The sequence below is a fragment of the Drosophila santomea genome, chromosome 3L (assembly GCF_016746245.2).
Source record: "Drosophila santomea strain STO CAGO 1482 chromosome 3L, Prin_Dsan_1.1, whole genome shotgun sequence".
NCBI lineage: Eukaryota > Metazoa > Arthropoda > Insecta > Diptera > Drosophilidae > Drosophila > Drosophila santomea.
This window is the reverse complement of record NC_053018.2, coordinates 1,318,076-1,336,286: the sequence shown is the minus strand read 5'-3', so window position 1 is coordinate 1,336,286 and position 18,211 is coordinate 1,318,076. Positions and strand designations below refer to the sequence as shown.

Sequence of the window (18,211 nt, the reverse complement as noted above, 5' to 3'; positions counted from 1 at the left end):
TATTAGCTGATATTCCGCAGTTAATTAAAGGCCCTCGTGTACAATTGCTGACTGTTGAAGTTAATTTAACTTTTGGTTTATTCAGTTGATCAAATTGTATTTGACTTGTTTTCTATTTAAATTTAAGTGTAATCCGTTCAATGGCTTGCATTACAATTACAATTTACTCGTACACATCCTCCTTGTCGGCGACGTACTTAATAATGTCGGCAGGTTTAAGCAGCTTCTCGGCATCAGAGTCGGGGATCTCGAATCCGAACTCGTCCTCCATGGCCATGATGACCTCCACGTGGTCCAAGGAATCCAGTCCCAAGTCGTTGATGAAGTGCGACTCAACGTTGAGCTGTAATTGCGAGCCATTAGCATTGCGTATTCAAAAGTTACATGAGATTTGTTCAGTTCTGATTTCTGAGGCGACCATTGCACTGGCAAAGGCAATATGTGGCGTTTACCTTGCTGGGATCGATCTTGTCGTAGAGCTTGAGCACAAGCAAGACGCGCTCATTGATCAGCTTCAGCGAGAGCGGCGGTTTCGCCGAGTATCTGCGCACCAATTGCGTTTGCCAGCGACCACGGCACTCCTGGTTTATGGCCGGCCCGAGAAGAAAGGAATGAAACAAAGACCGTGTTAGTGGCGCCATGAAGTGGGTACTTTACCTTCTCGGCTGTGACTTTGTCGTAGGCGGAGACAACCTTCAGCACGCGGAACTTGATGTCCTCGACGGTGCTCTTGGCCGAGTAGCTGCGCACAGCGAACTTCTGCGAATGACATTGGCTAATGAATGTGTGTCTTCCTTAGACTAATTGGAATGCTAGTTGATCCTGTGATAAGCTTAATACAAATTTTTAACGAATTGCGAATAACATTTTGCTAATTCTATAGAGCTCCTTGAATTTTTTCTGAAGTCTAACTTAAGCTGATGAGTTTCAATTAAATTAAAGTTGATTATTTCGTATTGCTTTACAGCCTGAAGGCTGTGTAAATATAGACGTAATTTAACGAGTGTGGTTCGATTGTGTATGCTCACATTGATTAGATATCGCGAAAAATTTTGCTTAGATTTACGTAGATACATAATTCGATTGTTAGCAAACTGACAACGTTTAGGAGTTCTTCAAAATCACATGTTTTAAAATAGATAAATGTTTAAGATCACTTCTAGCCGATTTCCACTGTAGTACTATCAACCGCACACAAGTGCGAGCACCGGTGCTGCAGGTGTGTGTGTGTGTGTGCGATAGAGGAAACAATCATGTTTTATGCAAAACAATGTGATGCAATCAAATTGCGTGGTTCGACGGCCACATGGCGAGGTTCTACTGTTGTTTTCGAGATTCTAAGCACACAATCCAATGTTTTGGAACCCGCAGATTTCGAAACCCCGCCGTTCGCAATGAGGTTAGGTCTTCAACTGCGATTGGGGGTCCTGCAAAGGAAGTTGCCCCGCTGGACGATCGCTTACTTGGCTCAACTGGCTGGTCATCGATGGCACGGCGATCCTGTGCATCATCCTGGAGGCCTGTGACTGGACGAGAATGCCGGAGGCGACCCGCCGTGGGGCCAAAGTAGCCGCCAGTCGACTGCAGCTGCGCGCGATCTGTGTGAACGACATCTCGGTTCTCCTGCAACGGAAACGCACCCGGGTTAGTAACGCATCTCTGCTGGCAGTGCACAAGTGCAGGGCACGTATTTTGGGCGATATTTACGCTGAGTTTTCAAGATTATGTAAAAGTGCTGGAGCAAGAAAAAGACAGCAAGGTAACAGTGTGACCGGAGGCGCAAATTGCTAAAGTGTTTCTCAACTAACGTATGTAGGTAACTAAATACTGAAAATACTTAATACTTGAAAGTAAAGTAAACAACATTGTCAACTACAATTTAAAATTTAATAATCGTCAGTAGCTTATAAATTTACCTTAATTTCATTTGTATCTTCATATGAAATATTGTTTAGTCAGTTATGTTTGAATTTAACGAGTTTACTTAAAATCTTTCTTAGTCTGGTAGCGCCAAACTAAACTTTACTGCCGTTGCGAAGCAAAGTTATCGACTGCCAATCGAGTGGGCGGTACTTTTTGAAATGAACGAGATAAGAGACTAGAAAAAAATGGCCACGTTTCCACTTTGAAAAAATTCAAGGGAGTGATAAGAAGCAAGTCATATACAAATTGTAATATATTTATATGTATTTTATAAACAATATACATTTAGTTGGAACATTAGTCATATAAAATCCGAATACACAACTCTCAGGCGCTGCAGTAACAAAAATACATAGTTACACTATAAATTACACGAATATAACAAAACAAAGGTCGTTTGATTTAAAGCCACTTTTCGGTAGAAAGTCATAGTAAATTCCTTATTGCGTTCCAATCTGAAAGGAAATATTTTGTGAGTGAGGTCAGCACGATAAGGGGCGTTTACCCATGGGGAGTTGGAGTCCCATACTACTTACGATAACTAGATGGCCCTTATCACGAACCACTCCAGGCTCAGCGCCGGTTTGGATGTCGATGACGCCGCCCTTGCCCTTGACCACGTTGTGCTCCAACCTGCAATCGAATACAGCACTTGGTCAAAAGAAAACCAGTGGGATAACCGATGTACAACTTACGAATTTCTGTCCACAATGGAGACGATGGAGGCAGTTCCCACGGTGTCAATGATATACGTGCTGAACTCAATGATGCGCGGAATGATCAGAATCAGATCGCCCTTGTCCTTTTTCAGGTCGAGCGGTATCCGGATGACCATCAGGTCGTCGTTGTGGTTCGTCAGCGTGAAGTCGATCTTGTCCAGGGGCAGGCGGTGCTTCTGCTTGTAGGTCTTGCCGTCCAGGACATAGACAGCCTTGTTGCTCAGCAGGATGAAGCGGTCGCGGGACTTGTAGCCGTGTCGGTCGAACTTGGTGCAGAAGGACTGGTACTTAAGCTGCTCACTACCGAAGGTGCTGGCCACGAAGTCGTTGACTCGCTGGATGTGCTCCTTGGGGATGCGGTCCTCCTGGAACCAGGAGGACACACTGCTCGCGTAGTTGTGCTTCTTGCCCTTAAAGACCTTCTCCGCCAGGACCTTAAGCTCAAACTGCCTCTTCTGCTGCGGCGTCAGTTTCAGGCGGTAGATGCGGGCCAAGTGGAGGCGGTGCAGGCGGTGAAGGATGCCGGAGGCCTCCTCGCAGTGCCCGGGGGCATGGGGCCAGCTCTTATCCAGCACCTTGGTGGGCAGCTCCTTGGCCAGTCGCAGCAGCCACATACGCTTGGCGTTGGCAATAAACTCTTCGTTGAAGCCATTGGGGGCATCGTTCCTGGTGATAAAGCCCTTGATAAAGGCGCGAATCTTGTCGGCGGCCTCCCTGCGCTTCTTGGCCGCCTGCTGGGCCAACTTTCGGCGACAATAGCTCTGCAGGATGATCACCTGAGCGCGCAGTTTCAGGTACTTCCTCCTCTGCACCAATCCCTTCCAGTGGGACTGGATGATGGCCGCTATCTGATGTTTCTTCTCCTGGTAGGCATCCTCCGTATCGAACAGCGTCCTCGGCCAGCGGATGAAGAGCTTCGTCTCGCCCACCCTGTACTTCTCCTCGTCCCAGCCCAAATCTTTCACCAGCTGCTGGACTCCCGCCTTCGGGCCACCAGGTCCCTTGTAGTTGGGCCAGGTGGACTTGCTCAGGGACTTGTAGCGTTCCAGGAAGAGCTCGTACGTGCGTCGGTAGGCGAAACCAGCTCGCCTCACACGCAGGTTCTCCATCAGCCCAAGGTACTTGACCTGGTGCAGCACCAACTCATCGTTGAAGACGTTGGCAGTCTGCAGGTCGTTTGGCTTGATGCAGCGGATGTAGCTCGGCTCCTTGCACATCAGGATGTCCATGAGGTTGTTAAGCGAAGCGCGGAACTGGGTGATAGCCGTCTCGGGACGCTTCAGGCTGCGGAGCTCCTTCTCCGGGAAGCAGCTCCTCACAATGCCGTTGCCAGCCTTGCTGAGGGTCTCCTTCAGATCCCTGAACAACAGGTCGTTGTTCTTGTCCAGGAACCCATTGACACTGTAGGTGACCTCGCCGGCATAGTGGACCAAGCGGAACTCATCGCGCAGCATGATCTTCTTGATGTGGGCGGGCGCCTTCTCGTGGCAAACATAGTGATGGTGCTGGGCCAGCTTCTGGGTGAGCTTCTCAAGGAAAGTCTTATCGGTGGGCTCTCCTGGTCGCAGGCACTCCTCGTCCAGAATGGAGATGATGCCCTTGTGCTTCTCCTCGATCAGGTTGCAAATCACCTTGTTGTCGAAGTACTCCACAGGTATCCACTCGATGCCTTCCCTGCGGTATTCATCCTGCTCCGACTTCAGCGTTAGCTCGATGAACAGCTGCTGCAGCTTCTCGTTGCAGAAGTTGATGCAGAACTGCTCAAAGCTGTTCTTCTGGAAGATCTCGAAGCCATAGATGTCCAGAATGCCCATCACATTGTTCCTGGATGCCCGCGTTTCCTTCGCCTGCAACGAGATGTTGAGGCGTTGCACCAGCCACGAGAACAGACGATCGTAGACAGCCTTGGCCAAGGCGTCCCTGGCGTAGATGGCGAGCTCCTGGTTCAGTGGTGAGGTCACCACATCCCCACGCGCGTCAATGGTGCGGTGCGTTAGGGCGGCCTCCAGTTCGCTGGCATTGACGCCCAGCAAACGAGCTGCGGTGACCACCAGATCCCTGCTGTTCACCTTGGCATTGCCCTCCACCTCGCTGAAACCAATGTTTCCCAGATGCAGAATGCTGGCCACGATCCCGAAGATCTCGCGCTGCTCCTCCTTGCTGAAGTCGATTACAGTGAGCGCCTGCTGGACCTGCTTGAAGCTGTCCGCATCGTCAATGCTCGTCACGGTGCCATTGGTCTGTGGTTCAAAGATTCAAGGTTTAGAGATCAGAGACGTATGGCAAACCCCCTCCAGGCTGTCTACTCACCCCGTCCGTGAGGTAGCTATATGTGTCCAGAGCCCGCACCAGACGAAGTTCCTGCAGAAGGGCCTCGTCGGCACCGGCCAGGAGCTGGTAGAAGATGTGGAAGTTGCGCTCGCCGCCCATTTGGGCCACCACTCGCGACTTTTCCAGCAGGTAGTTGAGGATGTTGCCTCCGACCGGAGCTCCTTTGAAATCGAACTGGATGTCCATGTACTTGCCGAAGCGCGAGGAGTTGTCATTGCGGTTCGTCTTGGCATTGCCAAAGGCCTCCAGTACGGGATTGCTCTTCAGCAGCTTGTCCTTGACGCCCTCGACGGTCGTCTGGTTGCCGGAGCACGCGGCTATGAACTGCAGCACCTTCTTGGAGGCCTCCGTCTTGCCGGAACCACTCTCGCCGGAGATGAGCACGCACTGGCCGCGGTTCTCCTCGATCAGCGAACGGAAGGCGTTGTCCGTCACCGCGAAACTGGACAGGATGGCGCCTTATTTAGAGGTTCAATGGTACTTGGTTTTTGGCACTCACATGTGTGGGGGCATCTCGTAGAAGTGCTTGTTCCTATACGCCTTGACATGGTCGTCGGTGTAGATGGGCAGCTGCTTGTAGGGATTCACGGAGATCAACACCTGGCCAATGTAGGTCTGCGAAATGGGCATATCATTAGCATTATTGTAGAGGACTTGAATTTGTATGTAAATAGTTTTACTCACATAAATCAGATTCTCCTGGAAACGCTTCTTCAGATTCTCGATGAACGCGTCGTCGCTTTGGTAGTTCTCGAGGAGCACAAAGTCCTGCACTCCAGCACGATCTCGCTCGTGCAGGCCCGTCTCCATTTTCAGTTGGGAAGTAAAACTGAAATAATAAAAAAGATTCCTTAATTGCAGATCCCCTAGAAAAGATTTGGTGCTACATTGTGATTTTGTTATTTTTCAAACTTCCTGGGAAAATCCTCTTCATATATCTTATCGTGGACGAACCTAATCTTAGTGCCCAGCTGAAAGGGTTGCCATGTTTAACCACCTTGATTAGGACAAACCTCTTGAGAACCAACTCAGAAAAGCCCCATAGAAAGCCGAAAGCCCAAAGATAAGATTCTCGCTAAGCTTACAGCAATAGCAATATATTTTAGCAATATATTCCATAACAATCCTGCGGAAATGAATCAGGAATGTGATAGTGACTGGGTTAATGCGGTTTTTGGTTGATCAATTCCAAATGATCTCATCACACATATCCAATATTCTTTTATATGAGTCGCAATGCAAACCAATCTGAGTTATTTATAGAACCATAGAAATAATGCTGGCCAGGTGCAATTCACCTTATCAATGCCATATTTCATGGGGCGAAGGGAAGTGGGTAAGTGGCAAGAGTTTGCTTTATTGGACGACTGCTCCAGTTGTGCTGATACGCGACGGGTAAATCCATAAAAGAAACGATTATGCAATGGACTTGCCAGTAGGCCAGTAGTACTAGTAGGGTATTCAATCTTAGGAAATATCAGTTTTATATCTGTGGAATTAGACAAGGACACTTGAGTAGTGCATTCACTAGGTCACTGAGTCACAATTGCACATCTCGAGATGGCACAACTCTTCAAATCCGTTTCTACCTGGCCATGTTTGTTCGGTTCTTCTTAGACTATTCCACAACACTAGTGCACAACACCACTGATAGCTCCAATTGGCGATTCTCTGGAGGATGTGTCAGTTTCCGCGCATATTCCGCCCTTTGACGGCTCCGTTGGCAAACTAAACCGATCCGCTGGCAGTTGAGGCGTTTTAACCATCAATACTTCTCTTCTCCGCATATCAATTGGCCTCGTCGGAATTTGTGTTGTTTTTTTAGTCGGCACATTTATCAACGATAATATACCTATGGCTGCGATGAGGAGGGCAATGCCGCCAATCACTCCCCGATTAGATAGCGCCTTTCGCGAATAAACTGGGGACCCGATTTAGGAGACCATGACAGAAACGCAGCCAAGAATTCCGTAGCGGGTGTATTCCGGGGTTCCAAGTACCTGAGATCACGATAGCTCTTGGTCGTATGCGTCAATCCTGAACCTCCATGCTGAATCTTGAGACATTTGCCGTGAATCAAGTGTGTTTGTCTTTTTAAGTAACTAATTGCTTTCAGTTGATTCATAAGGTAAGCCCTGCTGGTTATTGGTTCTAGTTATTCATTCATTGTTTTAGCACAGCTTACTCTATGTAGTCCTCATTATCCATTATTGCAAAGATCAAGGACTGGATTTCAATATACATAAGAAATGCTCTTCGGTAGTTCTGCCTCGAAAACTAATTCCAGTACTAAATGTAATTTATAACTTAATGCTTCCAAGATTTCTAGATGACTGCCCCGCTTTCGGGATATTTCTGAGTCACAATTCAGAACTCAGAACTCTCAACTCAGAACTCAAAGCCCCGAGTCAGAAGTGTGCTCCAGCTCACATTAGCACTGTGTTATCAGCTATCAGTGCACTAAATAATAAGTCATTGCCGAATGAAAACATTGTAAGTACACACACTCGATTGCAATTGCTATTGTGTGTTGCCATCCACTCTGCGCCACTTGGAAACCCAAGGGGTTCGCTGGGCGAAGTCGAACGAATGCCTGACTAATTGCGAAATGTTTGCCGGGGAAGACTGTCAGACTTCCCAGGAATTCTCGCAGAGATCGCCAGACACGTCCCAGTCGTTGGAGCCGAGCTCACCGCGATTCGATGTTTGTCACATAATTGTTTGATTGCACGTAGGACAGATGGAAGTGGATAGCGATCGTGTCGGCCACCATATTTGAGTACTTCACCCATTTGCAGTCACTCTGCACTCATTCGGCACTCATTCTAGCACCTTTGGCAAACCAACGGTCGCCTAAGATTATGCTACGTCTATTTAAGGTGTTCCCAAGTGGGAGGACAGGTGAACTTCAGCAGACAGCTTGGGATCCAATTGGCACGCATATATGATAACAGATACCATGCCAAAGTGGACTAGGTGTCGGGACAGGCCTACAGATATTCCCTTGATTAGATAAACTAGCTAGGGGATATTGGTAAAAATACAAGCACATGCGACTAATGAATTGAATCGTAAACGTAAATGAGTGTGCTAGTAATTATAGTTGTGCTTTGCAATAACCAGATTTCTCCCCAAAGGTGAATACTATGAAGTCGTTGACTTTCTTTGGCCCGGGGGAGTTGCTTTTGTCGGTTCGATCTACGCGTTCTTTAATCCCCATTCAGCTGGCTAATAGAGCGCAGAACTGGTTTCCCCGATCCAGAAATACTCCACCGGGTGATGTAACAGAGAACTCCACTTTATGTGATCCACAGACGACTCGTAAACATGTCTATGACACACGACCTGTAACGGAACCCAAAACCATGAGTCGCACCCGATCGAAAAAGTTCCTAAGCCATTAATATCACACCGAAAGAAAAAGTCCAGCCCTTAAAATTTGGGAACCAAGAAGAGAAGCTGATTTGAGAAACAAATTCGAATAAAAAAATATTTGTTGTAAAGAATGAAGGAAATTAGAGATTAAGGCAGCGGATGTTAAACTGCGTTCAAGGGCACATTTTTCAAAAGATTTTTGCTGGCAACTAAAAAGCTGTGCTATATCTTTTTCTTCAGTGGCACCGCCCATCTTCATATGCATACAAATAACGTCATATATCAAAGAGCACTAACGCGGGATATTGAACTCTTCGGATTCATTTGGGAAAATGCAGGGCTGGCAGAACGATTATGGAAGTGGACTGGACTGAGAAGTGGAGGCATCCCACAAAGCCCCCATATGCAAATTAATGAGCGCAGTTATTAGAACGGTGCTTGATCGATCCAAAATCGAGATCGAAATCGAGATGAACAGAAAAGAAAGGCATCCCAAATTTGGGCCATTGCATGGGTTATTCTAATGAGCAAACCGGGCAGAAGATGTGGGATTATCACAGATGCACCGCCTATAAAAGGGGAATGCAGCTGCAGTGGTCAGGTTATTCCGAGAGAGATCATGGATCGAAGAGTGACAGCGATTGGTTTGGGTGAGTAGAGAGCTCTCGGTTGTCTAGAAAGAGGAACACATCCTTTTCAGTTATCCTGCAGCTGCTGGTCAGCGGCTTCTGCTTCCAGGAGAAGGCTCCGCTGCAGACGAGCCTGGTCAGCGGACAGGCCAGGAACGACAAGCAGCAACAGGTGCTGGACGATCCGCTGGGAAGTGGACGCGGAATTGAAGACCACCTGCTGAAGACCATTGGTAAGGGCGGCATCAAGCTGGTGATGGCCTCGGGCGCCCCGACGACCACCCCGAAACCGTCAGTACAACACCATTACTATTATCCACCAGAGGATCAGCAGCACCCACGGCAGTACGGCTATCCGCCGCCCTGGTCGCCAGCACCGGGCCCTTATCCGCCGCCTCCACAGCGTCCCTGGGGGCCACCACCGCCACCCGGACCTCCGCCGCCAGGACCTCCTCCGCCGGCACCCTACTACAATCCCTACTACAATGGCTTCAACTACTACGGCGCATATGGCGGCTATGGCTATGGGGGCTTTGGCTATCCCGGCTACTCAGGCTATCCTGGCTATCCCTACTATCCCTTCTATCGCTCCTCGACGGCTGGGGAGGTCGATAACCAGCTCCCCGGCGCCGATGGACTCGCTTCCGGCGCCATTCCTGGCGTTTTCCAGGGCAGGGCCGTGCTGTCCCACCAGAACTTCCTCGACGGCAGGAACAACGCAAACATTGTGCCCCTTTATCACCTGCTCCAAATGGCCAGAACCTAAAGTACTGTAATCCAATGCCTAAGTAAAACTGAATAAACTGTGTACCATATATATTGTGAACAACTGCGTGATGCATTGTAGTTGTTCTGACTTTTCATCAAATGGGCTTCAGAATTTAGCCATAATCAATATCTAATCTATAATCGTGATCAAGAAAATCACCCAATTGAAAGCCTTTGATAATAGAAACAGATTTGAAGAATAGAGAAAGGGAGAAGGTGTTGCTTTAACCAACTTGAGATCGATGATTATCCAAACCCTGAGAATAGCTGTGCCAGATCATCCAACTGAATGGATCGTTGGACTTATAAAGAACCCAAGCAAAGGCCGCTGACCGAGAGGAACGATGATCGAATTCGTTCAAACGACCGTCATCGTCATTTCTCGCACCCGCAAAGACTGGAAATTAAAATTCAAACTGGGCAAACTTATCGAGCCGGTCGCAAATACAAATACATGAATCTGGACGCGCGGCTGCTGAGTCATCCGCGTTTTGGGGACGAGGTTTCTGGGCTCGAGGAGATCGCGAGGAGATCTCGCCCGCCAATGTGACGCATGCCAAGTGCCTGGGTCTCAGTATCGGTCTCGGTCTCGGATAACCATTAAGTATTAAACAATCACTGGGGAGCTCTGTTTTGTTAGCTCACTGCCATAAAAAGCGTCAACAGCTGAGGCCGATCTTGAACGCGATTTACTGCCACGGCAATTGCAAAAAATAATGAAAAATCTGCTGAAAGAGCTACTGAAAGAGCTGCCAAAAAGCGGTTTCGTTTTTACTGTACCTTACTGTACCGCACTGTTTTGGCCGCTTCAAAACAGACTTTTTGCTCGAACTCACGTTTGGGGCTTGGAGCTTGGGGCTTCTGCGAAAAGCCCTTACTTGGCACTTCAGCGAACCCGAGCAAATCCGAGGTGCGATGTAATTGTGATCCCAACACGAGCTGCAGCTCACTCCGCACTCCACCGTCGAAAGAAACAGAATGGAGTGGAAGTGCTGGCTCCGGGTTCTTGGTACCCCGTCAATCGAACTTTATGACAAGTGGGGATTTTTGCTATACTCGTACTGTGTCGTACATTTGATGGAGTGGGGCATATTGCCACCATGCTGATTATGGCTTTATGAGGGTGGATCAGCCGTATCTCCACAGCGGGAAGTACTATTAAGCGTTCGGTAAAGGTGCAGATTACAGTGGAAATCTTCTATTCTTGTACTTAAAGAGATGAAAGCAAAGTGCAGTATCTGTAAGAGAATCTTCAATCCTTAACCTATTCAAATGACATAATAGAGGGTACTATTGGTAGTCGACCCTACGTTCCCATTGTTCGTGGAAAAGCGATGTGCTTCGATGGCCATATGCACGTTTACGACAATCGCTTGTGGTCTTTTGTCGATTCAACTTAATTTTCGTATCTTATCTTATTAGCAACTAATGAATGTCATAATGCAGCTGGATAAGAAAAGGAGAAGAGCACCCTGTATGTTTTATATAGACCGTACACGATCAATACCACATATCATATCAGTAAAACTGGTTGAACCCAGCGAGAAGATAACGCCACTGATTCCGATAAGAGAAAGTTCAAGTTTGTCATCAGGCCGCGATTTCGGCATTTTTCAGGTGGGTGTGGGTGTGGGTCGCTATGTTTCCAAGACCGTACATTCCGTATATTCTGTATATTCCGTAAATTATGTATATTCCGTGGACTAAAATCAGCACATGACAGGGCTGGGCGATAATAAATATCGCAATTACCCGAACCAAAAGGCGTGCAATTTTACTTCCTTCTCCGTTTTGTAGGTTTTTCGGTTCTTCGTTTGTTCTTTTGGCCTTTGTGTTGGTTTGACTGGTTAGTTGGCCAAAAGCTGGCATTACATCATTACCAAGATTCGGCTTTTGGTGATCCGCTTGGTTTTCCAACTCGTTTCTTTTTCGGGTGCCAAGTGTGAGGCAATGACATTGGGGGCAATGCTTTGTGCACTCGAAAAAAGGTGTTCTACAATCGCCCCTCGTCTACTTTCAATATCATTAAGTACTTAACAAGTCAGCAGACTCCAAGTATTTGACAATATGTTCCCGAGTGCGAAGTTGGTCTTGGTTGCGAGCTCCTATTTGAACAGCTGCCAGATTTGGCGAATCATTTGGTTTCGTTTTCGATCCATTGCAGTTGGTTATTTTTAAGCGGCTTACTGGCGCTGTTTTCAAAACTGGGTCAAATTAATGGAGGGCCGTCGCAGTGTTGAAACGAAATTGAAATTTGATACAATTTCAATTGGTCGGCGAGTGGGCAAGCGGAGGAGGGGGATATGTACCCCAAGTTGTATCCACCGCGGCGGAGTGGCGATTACTCATGGCCACCACATTACCCTCAGCCACACTCATACGCCCTGTTGACCCTCTTTGTGTGCCTTGCCTGTTTGTTCCTGCTATAAAACCTGGGCAAACAAGCTCATCCCCGGGGAGCGAGGCACACACACGGACAGGTGGACGGACCCCGGTCATTATACATGTATAGTAGTATGTATATCCCCGTGGACGATGTGGCATGAAGCCCCAGGAAGCGAACGGAGGAGCGAGAGAGGCGGCGAAATTGAGGTGCCGGTGCCTAAACGCTCGCTTTATTAGAGGAGCATCCCCATAAACCAGATCTCTTCGAGTGCGCTGGCTGGCACACTGAGAGAAGCGTCTGCTCATTAACCAATTGTTTTTTGAGAACATCAATCATTAGGGAATGGCCTAGATTATTATGTATTAATAAAACAAAGAAAGTTGTAATGAAAGTATGAAACTGAGTAAGTAGTGTAAATAGTGTTTCCTCAAGGAAACGTTTCTCGCAGTGCATGCCAGCTTTTGTTGCTCTTTTGTGCCGCCGCAGCTTTTGTTGCGTTTGGTGTCCAAGTTCAAATCGTGCAAAGGAAAGAAAGCAGCGGAAGACGCTGCAGATCACGACCACGGGCAAACCGGCAGAACCGCTTTTTTCGTATTTTTGTATTTTCGTATTTTTTCTTTGCTAACTTTTAACATGAGTTATAAACTCATGTGCGCGGCCTGCGATCGCTGGATTTTGTGGCCCGGACATTTGTTAGCTGTCAGGATATGCAAAAGTTGCGATGCTAATTGATTTTATAGGCCATCTCGCCTCGTTCGCAGCGGATTAAGAAGTTTAAGATGGACAAGCGGATGGCACGCATGTAATTGCAGACTGCGGGCTAGATAAGTACATACGTATGTATGTATGTGCATAAGTACCCATAATTTCACAAACTGTCGCCCGAGAAGTCGTTACTTTTTTGTGGTCGCGGTGCTCTACCTGTTTGAATTTCTTTTCCGATGCGGGTACCGTTAGCGTGACCCGGTAAAGGTGACGTTTGGACAGCGTTTATTAGTTTTAGCAGCGTTAGCTGGTGTTTGTTGGTGGATAATTTGGAAAAACGGGGCTAGGGCGGCATATATGCGTACCGTATTCGAAATCGGTCGATCGGTTAATGTCAAGCACGGCACGCCCAGCGCGTGCAAATGAGTATTCGAAAAAGTTCTCGGCGGCGAATGAAGAAACTAACGAGCGAATTCTGCACGCGGGCGCGCACCTTGCCAAAGTTGAAGTTGAACTGACTTCGACGGCTTCGATTTGCCGCCACATTTCGGGCTCAGCTGTGCGGCCGCCAGTGCTGCCAACTCGGCCCCTTTCTCGCCAGAAGCTCTTGATTGAGAAGTTATCGTTATCGGGCTTAAAACATAACCGTTAGTCCAATCAATAACAATAAACATATTTCCAAATGTCTTTTATTAAAAAAATAGCTTAAACGTAAGTTACATGGAACTACAGACATTTGTTTTCGTTCTCAGACTGATGCACCATCTTTATTTTACCTCCTTGACTTCCTTCCTCTCCATAACAATGCAATATTAATAACTAGTCTACAGTTTAAAGCTATAACACAACATTGTACTTGCTGATTTGATCGCTGATAAATGTGTGTACCAAGTGTGGGTTGTCTTTGAAAGCAGCCATTCTTCCATCCAAAAATGCGAAAAAATCCGAAACGTAAGCTTCGGAAAATACCTGTAGTAAGAAGTCGATGTGGAAAGGGGTCCGAATCAGACCAGGCTGAAGCCCTGCGTCTGCTGGATGGCCTGCAATAGCTTGAACTTGAGGCGCTCCTTGGTCTTGTAGCGCGGCAGGTCCAGCATATTGAAGCAGGTGTGGGCCACGGGCAGGAAACGTTCGTCCGGGGTGGGTTGAATGGTGAGCTGAATCGGAATTGGTACTTTTTAGAGCGCAGTTCGCAGTTTAGGTAACAGCTGACAACTTACTTTAAGGGCCTTCATGCCCTGGATGGGAATGCGATCGCTGCCAGTTAAATAGAGCAGGAAACTCTTCTTTTCCGCCTCGGACAGATCATGAATGACCTCCCAGAACCATTTGATCTGCGGTAGTTACAAGGATAAAGCCTAGGAAGATGATTCTTAGTTTACAACTCACTGTATCATCGCCCGAAGTGTAGCCCTCACGGTACTCGCAGTTGTCTTGCAGCGCCTGCCAGTCGTAGTCCTCGTTGCCCACCACTACGGCCATCAGCTCCTCCGGCTGGAATATGTGAATCACTCGGCCAGAGCAGACCTTCATAAAGCCCTTGTGAAACGCAGTGTAATGCAGCTCGACGGACTTGTTGAACACAAAGTCAACGTACAGATCCACAAACTCCTTCCTAAAATGGTATTCTTAATATCACGGTTGTCTCAATATAAATGGTTACTACACTCACTTGTTTTCCTGGGTTACGGCTATCTCATTGCCGTTGGGCTTAAGGCACTTCGTCTCCGCCTCGCCAAATACATCCCGCGATATCTCAAAAGTCAGATCGAAAACATCCTTAAAATCCTCGCCCTGGTAGTCGAGCAGAGATTGCATGGAGTTGGCCTCCGGAGGGGAAAGCTGGCGGAGATCACTGAGATCCACTGGCTTGCCCAGCAGCTTTTTGTACAGAACCAGTGGAAATGGCAAGTTGATGATGGTAAAGTTATAGATGGCCAGACCGCAGAGGACGCCAATTAGGAAGTACATGTTCTCCGTCTCGAAGGTGAGATCTGCAAACCAGAGCAGGCGCGACTCCTCGTACTCCTTGAACATACCGTACTTGGGATCGAGGAGATCCTTCAGCAGCAACATGAAGAACTCTTTGCGCACGCCACCCGCATCCTCCGCCTCTTCGCCATGGAACTTGATTTTCAGCGGCTTCTTGAGATCACTTTGCGAGTAACGCTGCAACTCGCGAAGGGAATCCTGCACCAGATTGTCCCGCGTCACGTTAAGCACGATGAACTGCGAGATGTGCATCCCGTAGTTAACAAGGCTGAATGCCTGATGGGTAAAAAAGTATGTATAAACCCATAAAACAGTTCCGGGCGTCATTAACCCACCATGGTAGCCGCATTGGCCATGGCAGAGTGCATCTGCACCGCCTGATCCGCTTGGAGCAACGCTGTCTTAGCAGACTGGTCGAAAATGAATGAATAATTGCAAATGTTGAATTCGCTGGCAGTGTCGACCATGATCCATTTCACGAACTCCTGCTGCACGTCTGCATAATCCGAAAGGTCGGGCCAGTAAAAGCTTTGATAGTTTAGGCGATCATCACGCGAGTTGTTGATTTGGCAGAGCGTTTGCATCAGTTTAAGAATGACCTCGAGCTCAGTGTTATATGGCAGGAGCTAAATTATGAATAGAAAATTGATTAGTACTTCTATGACACTATTTTTAAACGTAATTACCCTTTGACGTCTTTCCACGCTGGGACTAATGGCAGCCAAGCCCATTTTGAAACTAACAATATGGACGACAACATGCAAGCAGTTCTGGACAAGGCGCTCAAAGTATTCAGCCGGAGTTTGGGCCAGCCACTTGATCAGCACTTTTCGTGGGTTCTCTGTTAGCTTAAATATGGCATTGGCAAACGGAACCTGCAGTGACTTGTAGTGCTTGGAGTTGACGAACTCGTGGTAAAGTGGTAGTAGAAGATATAATCGCATGCTCTCCACATCCGCCGGTGAGCTCACCAAAGAACCAACTAGCTCCTTGGTTATATTGTCCCAGATCTGAAACAATAAAGGGATTAACGAGATACCAATGTTAATGGTAATGGCGAATACTTACCACCTGCTTAATGCTTTCGTTTTCCACAACGCGCAGATTGTCGAATGCCAATTGGGCTGCGTTGAGATCCAATCCGTGGTTGCGAACCGAGCATCCAAAGTGTCTGTCGTGATCCAACAGGAAGGAACCATTCCAACAGGCCTGACTCTTGAATATCAGTTCAATAGAGCTGAGGAGATCCATGTCGCTTTGACCGCCTTGCTTGAACTGAGCGCACTGCTTAGTGACTTCTGCTGTTAGGGCAAGGATCTGGGATTTGGGGCTGTAAAGTAAATATAATCAATATGTTTTTACCAAAGTAACTCGCTTTTATAATTACTTGTAGATTCTGAAATCCTCGGGCGGCACCTTCTCCATAAACAATGTTGTGGTCACAATTGACTGATCCCCACCTGAGAAAATCTGCCGGATGACCACCGAGACCTTTGCATCGTTGGATTGCAACAGGGCTGATCCGCTGGGCGACACCCAAGGACCGATGACCACCTGCGGCAGCATCAAGCTCTTGGTACTCCTCGTGCCCAGCTGCCCAGAGCTACCCAAGCCGAAGGCATAAACCCTGCCGCGCGATGGAACGAGCGCGAGAGTGTGGCGATTGCCACAGGCCACCTGAGTGATGGTGCTGCCCATTAGCTCCATTACCATTCGCGGCAGCATCTCATTCGAGCTAAAGCCATGTCCCAACTGCCCGTAAGCGCCAGCTCCACAGGTAAACACTCCTCCCTCGTTGGTCAGAAAAACGGAGAACTCATCGCCGCAGGCCACAAATCGAACGCCCAGGGTGCGCAGCGTTTTCAGCTGTGTGGGATAGGCGCGGTTCGTTTCATCATTCAGTCCAAGCTGGCCACAGTTGTTCCTGCCCCATCCGAACACCGCACCGGACTTGGAGATGAGGAACGAGTGATTGCCTCCGCAGGCAATCGCGGCCAGCGGAATTCCCAGCAGCGTGGTTAGCCGAAGGGGATAGTTGCAGTGTGTCAGATCCTTGGGGGAGTTCACGCCCAGCTGGCCGTAGATGTTGGAACCCCACGAATACAGCTCGCCACCTAGAAGCGTAAAGGACTTTGTTAGTGGAAGGTAGCGTTTTCTAAATGTTCTGTGAACTGCATACATATATGGGTAATTAAGAATACAATAAACTAGTGAAATATTATTTTATGAAACGTATTATCTTATCATGTTTCCGGTGGGTATTAGTCATATTTAATTGAGTTTTTGATTTTTGTATTAGGTCAATGGAAACAATAGTTTCCACTCCATACTTACAACTGGTCAGTGCCAGGCTGTGATTGTTGCCACAGGCGATCTGCACCACCGTCTTGGACACCAGTTGCCGCACAACCTTGGGCAGCTGCACGATCTCCTTGTCGGTGGCATGTCCTAGCTGGCCGCAGTCGTTGTCGCCCCAGCTCAATACCTGGCCCCACTCGGAAAGCGCCAATGAGTGGCGGCTGCCGCAGGAGATCTGGATGACCACGTAATCTTGCAGTTCCGGGATAAGCACTGCAAAAAGTCGGCCGGAAGATGAGTGCGGGTTTTAGACTCGATTCACACCAGTGGCAGTTGGTGAGTTTGGTAATGAGGTGGAGTTAGTGGAGAGTGGATAGACAAGACGATAAATGAAGATTACATACGAAATGGCGACATACGTGGCCTTTTGGTGGGCAGATCGTGTCCCAGTTGGGAGTGGTCGTTGCTCCCGCAAGCGTATACTTTTCCATTGGCGGTCAGAAAGAGGGTGTGCCGGTGTCCACAGGCAACCTGCTGTACAGCGGTGTCCGGTGTCCAGGGTATCTGACTGGGTGTGAGGATCTGCCAGTGGGAATCAAAGTTACACCAAATTAATCTCAGTGGGCCTATACCAGGAATTTATCTATCTACGCACCTGTTCATCCTCGATTCCGCCGAGTCCCAATTGACCATGCGATGTGCTCCCCCAGCAATAAAGCTCTTTGCCAGATGCCATTTCTCCGTATCCGGCAGTATAGTGATGGGTATAGTTATTCACTTATTGGTGCTACGAGAATTTTCGAGAATGTCCCCAATTGTTTGCTGCATTCTTTTGTGTCCACTTGCTCGCGATTCCGATTGCTCGGCACATGCCTCGTCAAGCTGTCGATGTGTGCGTACTCCCAAACTGGATATAATTCTGAATCTTATTGCTGTTGGTAGTTAACCTAAAATGCCCTTCTACTGAAATTTATGCCTTCATTATTGTTCTAGAAACATAAAATATAAAAACTCAAAAACCAGCAACAAAAAACCAACAAATAATGGTGGCGATGCCAACTGTTTGGCAAAAGCCACTTTGCCCA

The 18,211-nt window shown here is 47.8% G+C and overlaps 4 protein-coding genes across 11 annotated transcripts; 1 reads left to right on the top strand and 3 right to left on the bottom strand.

Annotated features, from left to right (window-relative positions):
* Window positions 1-60: 60 nt before the first annotated feature.
* On the bottom strand, window positions 61-1,850 carry LOC120449596 (acyl carrier protein, mitochondrial). 3 transcript variants are annotated; one of them, XM_039632163.2, is made up of 5 exons: window positions 1,708-1,850; window positions 1,464-1,623; window positions 673-759; window positions 453-581; window positions 61-343 (listed from the first exon to the last, which is right to left on the bottom strand). In XM_039632163.2, exons 2-5 carry the CDS (start codon window positions 1,611-1,613, stop codon window positions 164-166), a joined length of 546 nt encoding a protein of 181 aa, XP_039488097.1. In that variant the 5' UTR covers window positions 1,614-1,623; window positions 1,708-1,850; the 3' UTR covers window positions 61-163. The 3 variants fall into 3 exon arrangements, with proteins under 3 accessions (XP_039488097.1, XP_039488096.1, XP_039488095.1); XM_039632162.2 differs by lacking the exon at window positions 453-581 and having other exon boundaries at window positions 658-759; XM_039632161.2 differs by lacking the exon at window positions 673-759.
* Window positions 1,851-2,163: 313 nt separating this feature from the next.
* Window positions 2,164-13,333, bottom strand: LOC120448431 (unconventional myosin IC). Of its 5 annotated transcripts, none has more exons than XM_039630436.1 (7): window positions 13,053-13,333; window positions 5,658-5,802; window positions 5,473-5,588; window positions 4,953-5,415; window positions 2,619-4,882; window positions 2,460-2,556; window positions 2,164-2,378 (listed from the first exon to the last, which is right to left on the bottom strand). In XM_039630436.1, the coding sequence occupies exons 2-7, from the start codon at window positions 5,781-5,783 to the stop codon at window positions 2,364-2,366; spliced, it is 3,081 nt and encodes a 1,026-aa protein (XP_039486370.1). In that variant the 5' UTR covers window positions 5,784-5,802; window positions 13,053-13,333; the 3' UTR covers window positions 2,164-2,363. The 5 variants fall into 5 exon arrangements, with proteins under 5 accessions (XP_039486370.1, XP_039486371.1, XP_039486372.1 ...); XM_039630437.1 differs by lacking the exon at window positions 13,053-13,333 and adding an exon at window positions 10,582-10,704; XM_039630438.1 differs by lacking the exon at window positions 13,053-13,333 and adding an exon at window positions 10,526-10,547.
* Window positions 7,143-9,753, top strand: LOC120448432 (protein tfg-1). Its single transcript, XM_039630439.1, has 5 exons — window positions 7,143-7,232; window positions 7,295-7,466; window positions 7,853-8,050; window positions 8,111-8,998; window positions 9,049-9,753. The coding sequence occupies exons 4-5, from the start codon at window positions 8,872-8,874 to the stop codon at window positions 9,741-9,743; spliced, it is 822 nt and encodes a 273-aa protein (XP_039486373.1). The 5' UTR covers window positions 7,143-7,232; window positions 7,295-7,466; window positions 7,853-8,050; window positions 8,111-8,871; the 3' UTR covers window positions 9,744-9,753.
* Window positions 13,334-13,571: 238 nt separating the features above from the next.
* Window positions 13,572-18,186, bottom strand: LOC120448871 (probable E3 ubiquitin-protein ligase HERC4). Of its 2 annotated transcripts, none has more exons than XM_039631083.1 (11): window positions 17,782-18,186; window positions 17,531-17,708; window positions 17,163-17,399; window positions 16,216-16,942; window positions 15,897-16,158; window positions 15,515-15,838; window positions 15,164-15,454; window positions 14,509-15,104; window positions 14,226-14,451; window positions 14,057-14,170; window positions 13,572-13,993 (listed from the first exon to the last, which is right to left on the bottom strand). In XM_039631083.1, exons 1-11 carry the CDS (start codon window positions 17,860-17,862, stop codon window positions 13,841-13,843), a joined length of 3,189 nt encoding a protein of 1,062 aa, XP_039487017.1. In that variant the 5' UTR covers window positions 17,863-18,186; the 3' UTR covers window positions 13,572-13,840. The 2 variants fall into 2 exon arrangements, with proteins under 2 accessions (XP_039487017.1, XP_039487018.1); XM_039631084.1 differs by having other exon boundaries at window positions 17,546-17,708.
* Between the last annotated feature and the right edge of the window lie 25 nt (window positions 18,187-18,211).

What these genes read in the sequence shown, in the direction of transcription:
- LOC120449596 (XM_039632163.2), bottom strand. Translation starts at nt 1,613, where the DNA reads ATGTCGTTCACACAGATCGCGCGCAGCTGCAGTCGACTGGCGGCTACT. An exon ending in TGACCAGCCAGTTGAGCCAA is followed by an intron (nt 760 to 1,463) that starts GTAAGCGATCGT and finishes TGTCATTCGCAG; the next exon opens with AAGTTCGCTGTGCGCAGCTA. An exon ending in TTGTCTCCGCCTACGACAAA is followed by an intron (nt 582 to 672) that starts GTCACAGCCGAG and finishes GCCATAAACCAG; the next exon opens with GAGTGCCGTGGTCGCTGGCA.
- LOC120448432 (XM_039630439.1), top strand. Translation starts at nt 8,872, where the DNA reads ATGAGCAAACCGGGCAGAAGATGTGGGATTATCACAGATGCACCGCCT. An exon ending in AGTGACAGCGATTGGTTTGG is followed by an intron (nt 8,999 to 9,048) that starts GTGAGTAGAGAG and finishes CATCCTTTTCAG; the next exon opens with TTATCCTGCAGCTGCTGGTC.
- LOC120448431 (XM_039630434.1), bottom strand. Translation starts at nt 7,217, where the DNA reads ATGTATATTGAAATCCAGTCCTTGATCTTTGCAATAATGGATAATGAG. An exon ending in TACGAGATGCCCCCACACAT is followed by an intron (nt 5,416 to 5,472) that starts GTGAGTGCCAAA and finishes CATCCTGTCCAG; the next exon opens with TTTCGCGGTGACGGACAACG. An exon ending in ATAGCTACCTCACGGACGGG is followed by an intron (nt 4,883 to 4,952) that starts GTGAGTAGACAG and finishes TTTGAACCACAG; the next exon opens with ACCAATGGCACCGTGACGAG.
- LOC120448871 (XM_039631083.1), bottom strand. Translation starts at nt 17,862, where the DNA reads ATGGCATCTGGCAAAGAGCTTTATTGCTGGGGGAGCACATCGCATGGT. An exon ending in GCGTGGAAAGACGTCAAAGG is followed by an intron (nt 15,455 to 15,514) that starts GTAATTACGTTT and finishes TTCATAATTTAG; the next exon opens with CTCCTGCCATATAACACTGA. An exon ending in TGGCCAATGCGGCTACCATG is followed by an intron (nt 15,105 to 15,163) that starts GTGGGTTAATGA and finishes TTTACCCATCAG; the next exon opens with GCATTCAGCCTTGTTAACTA.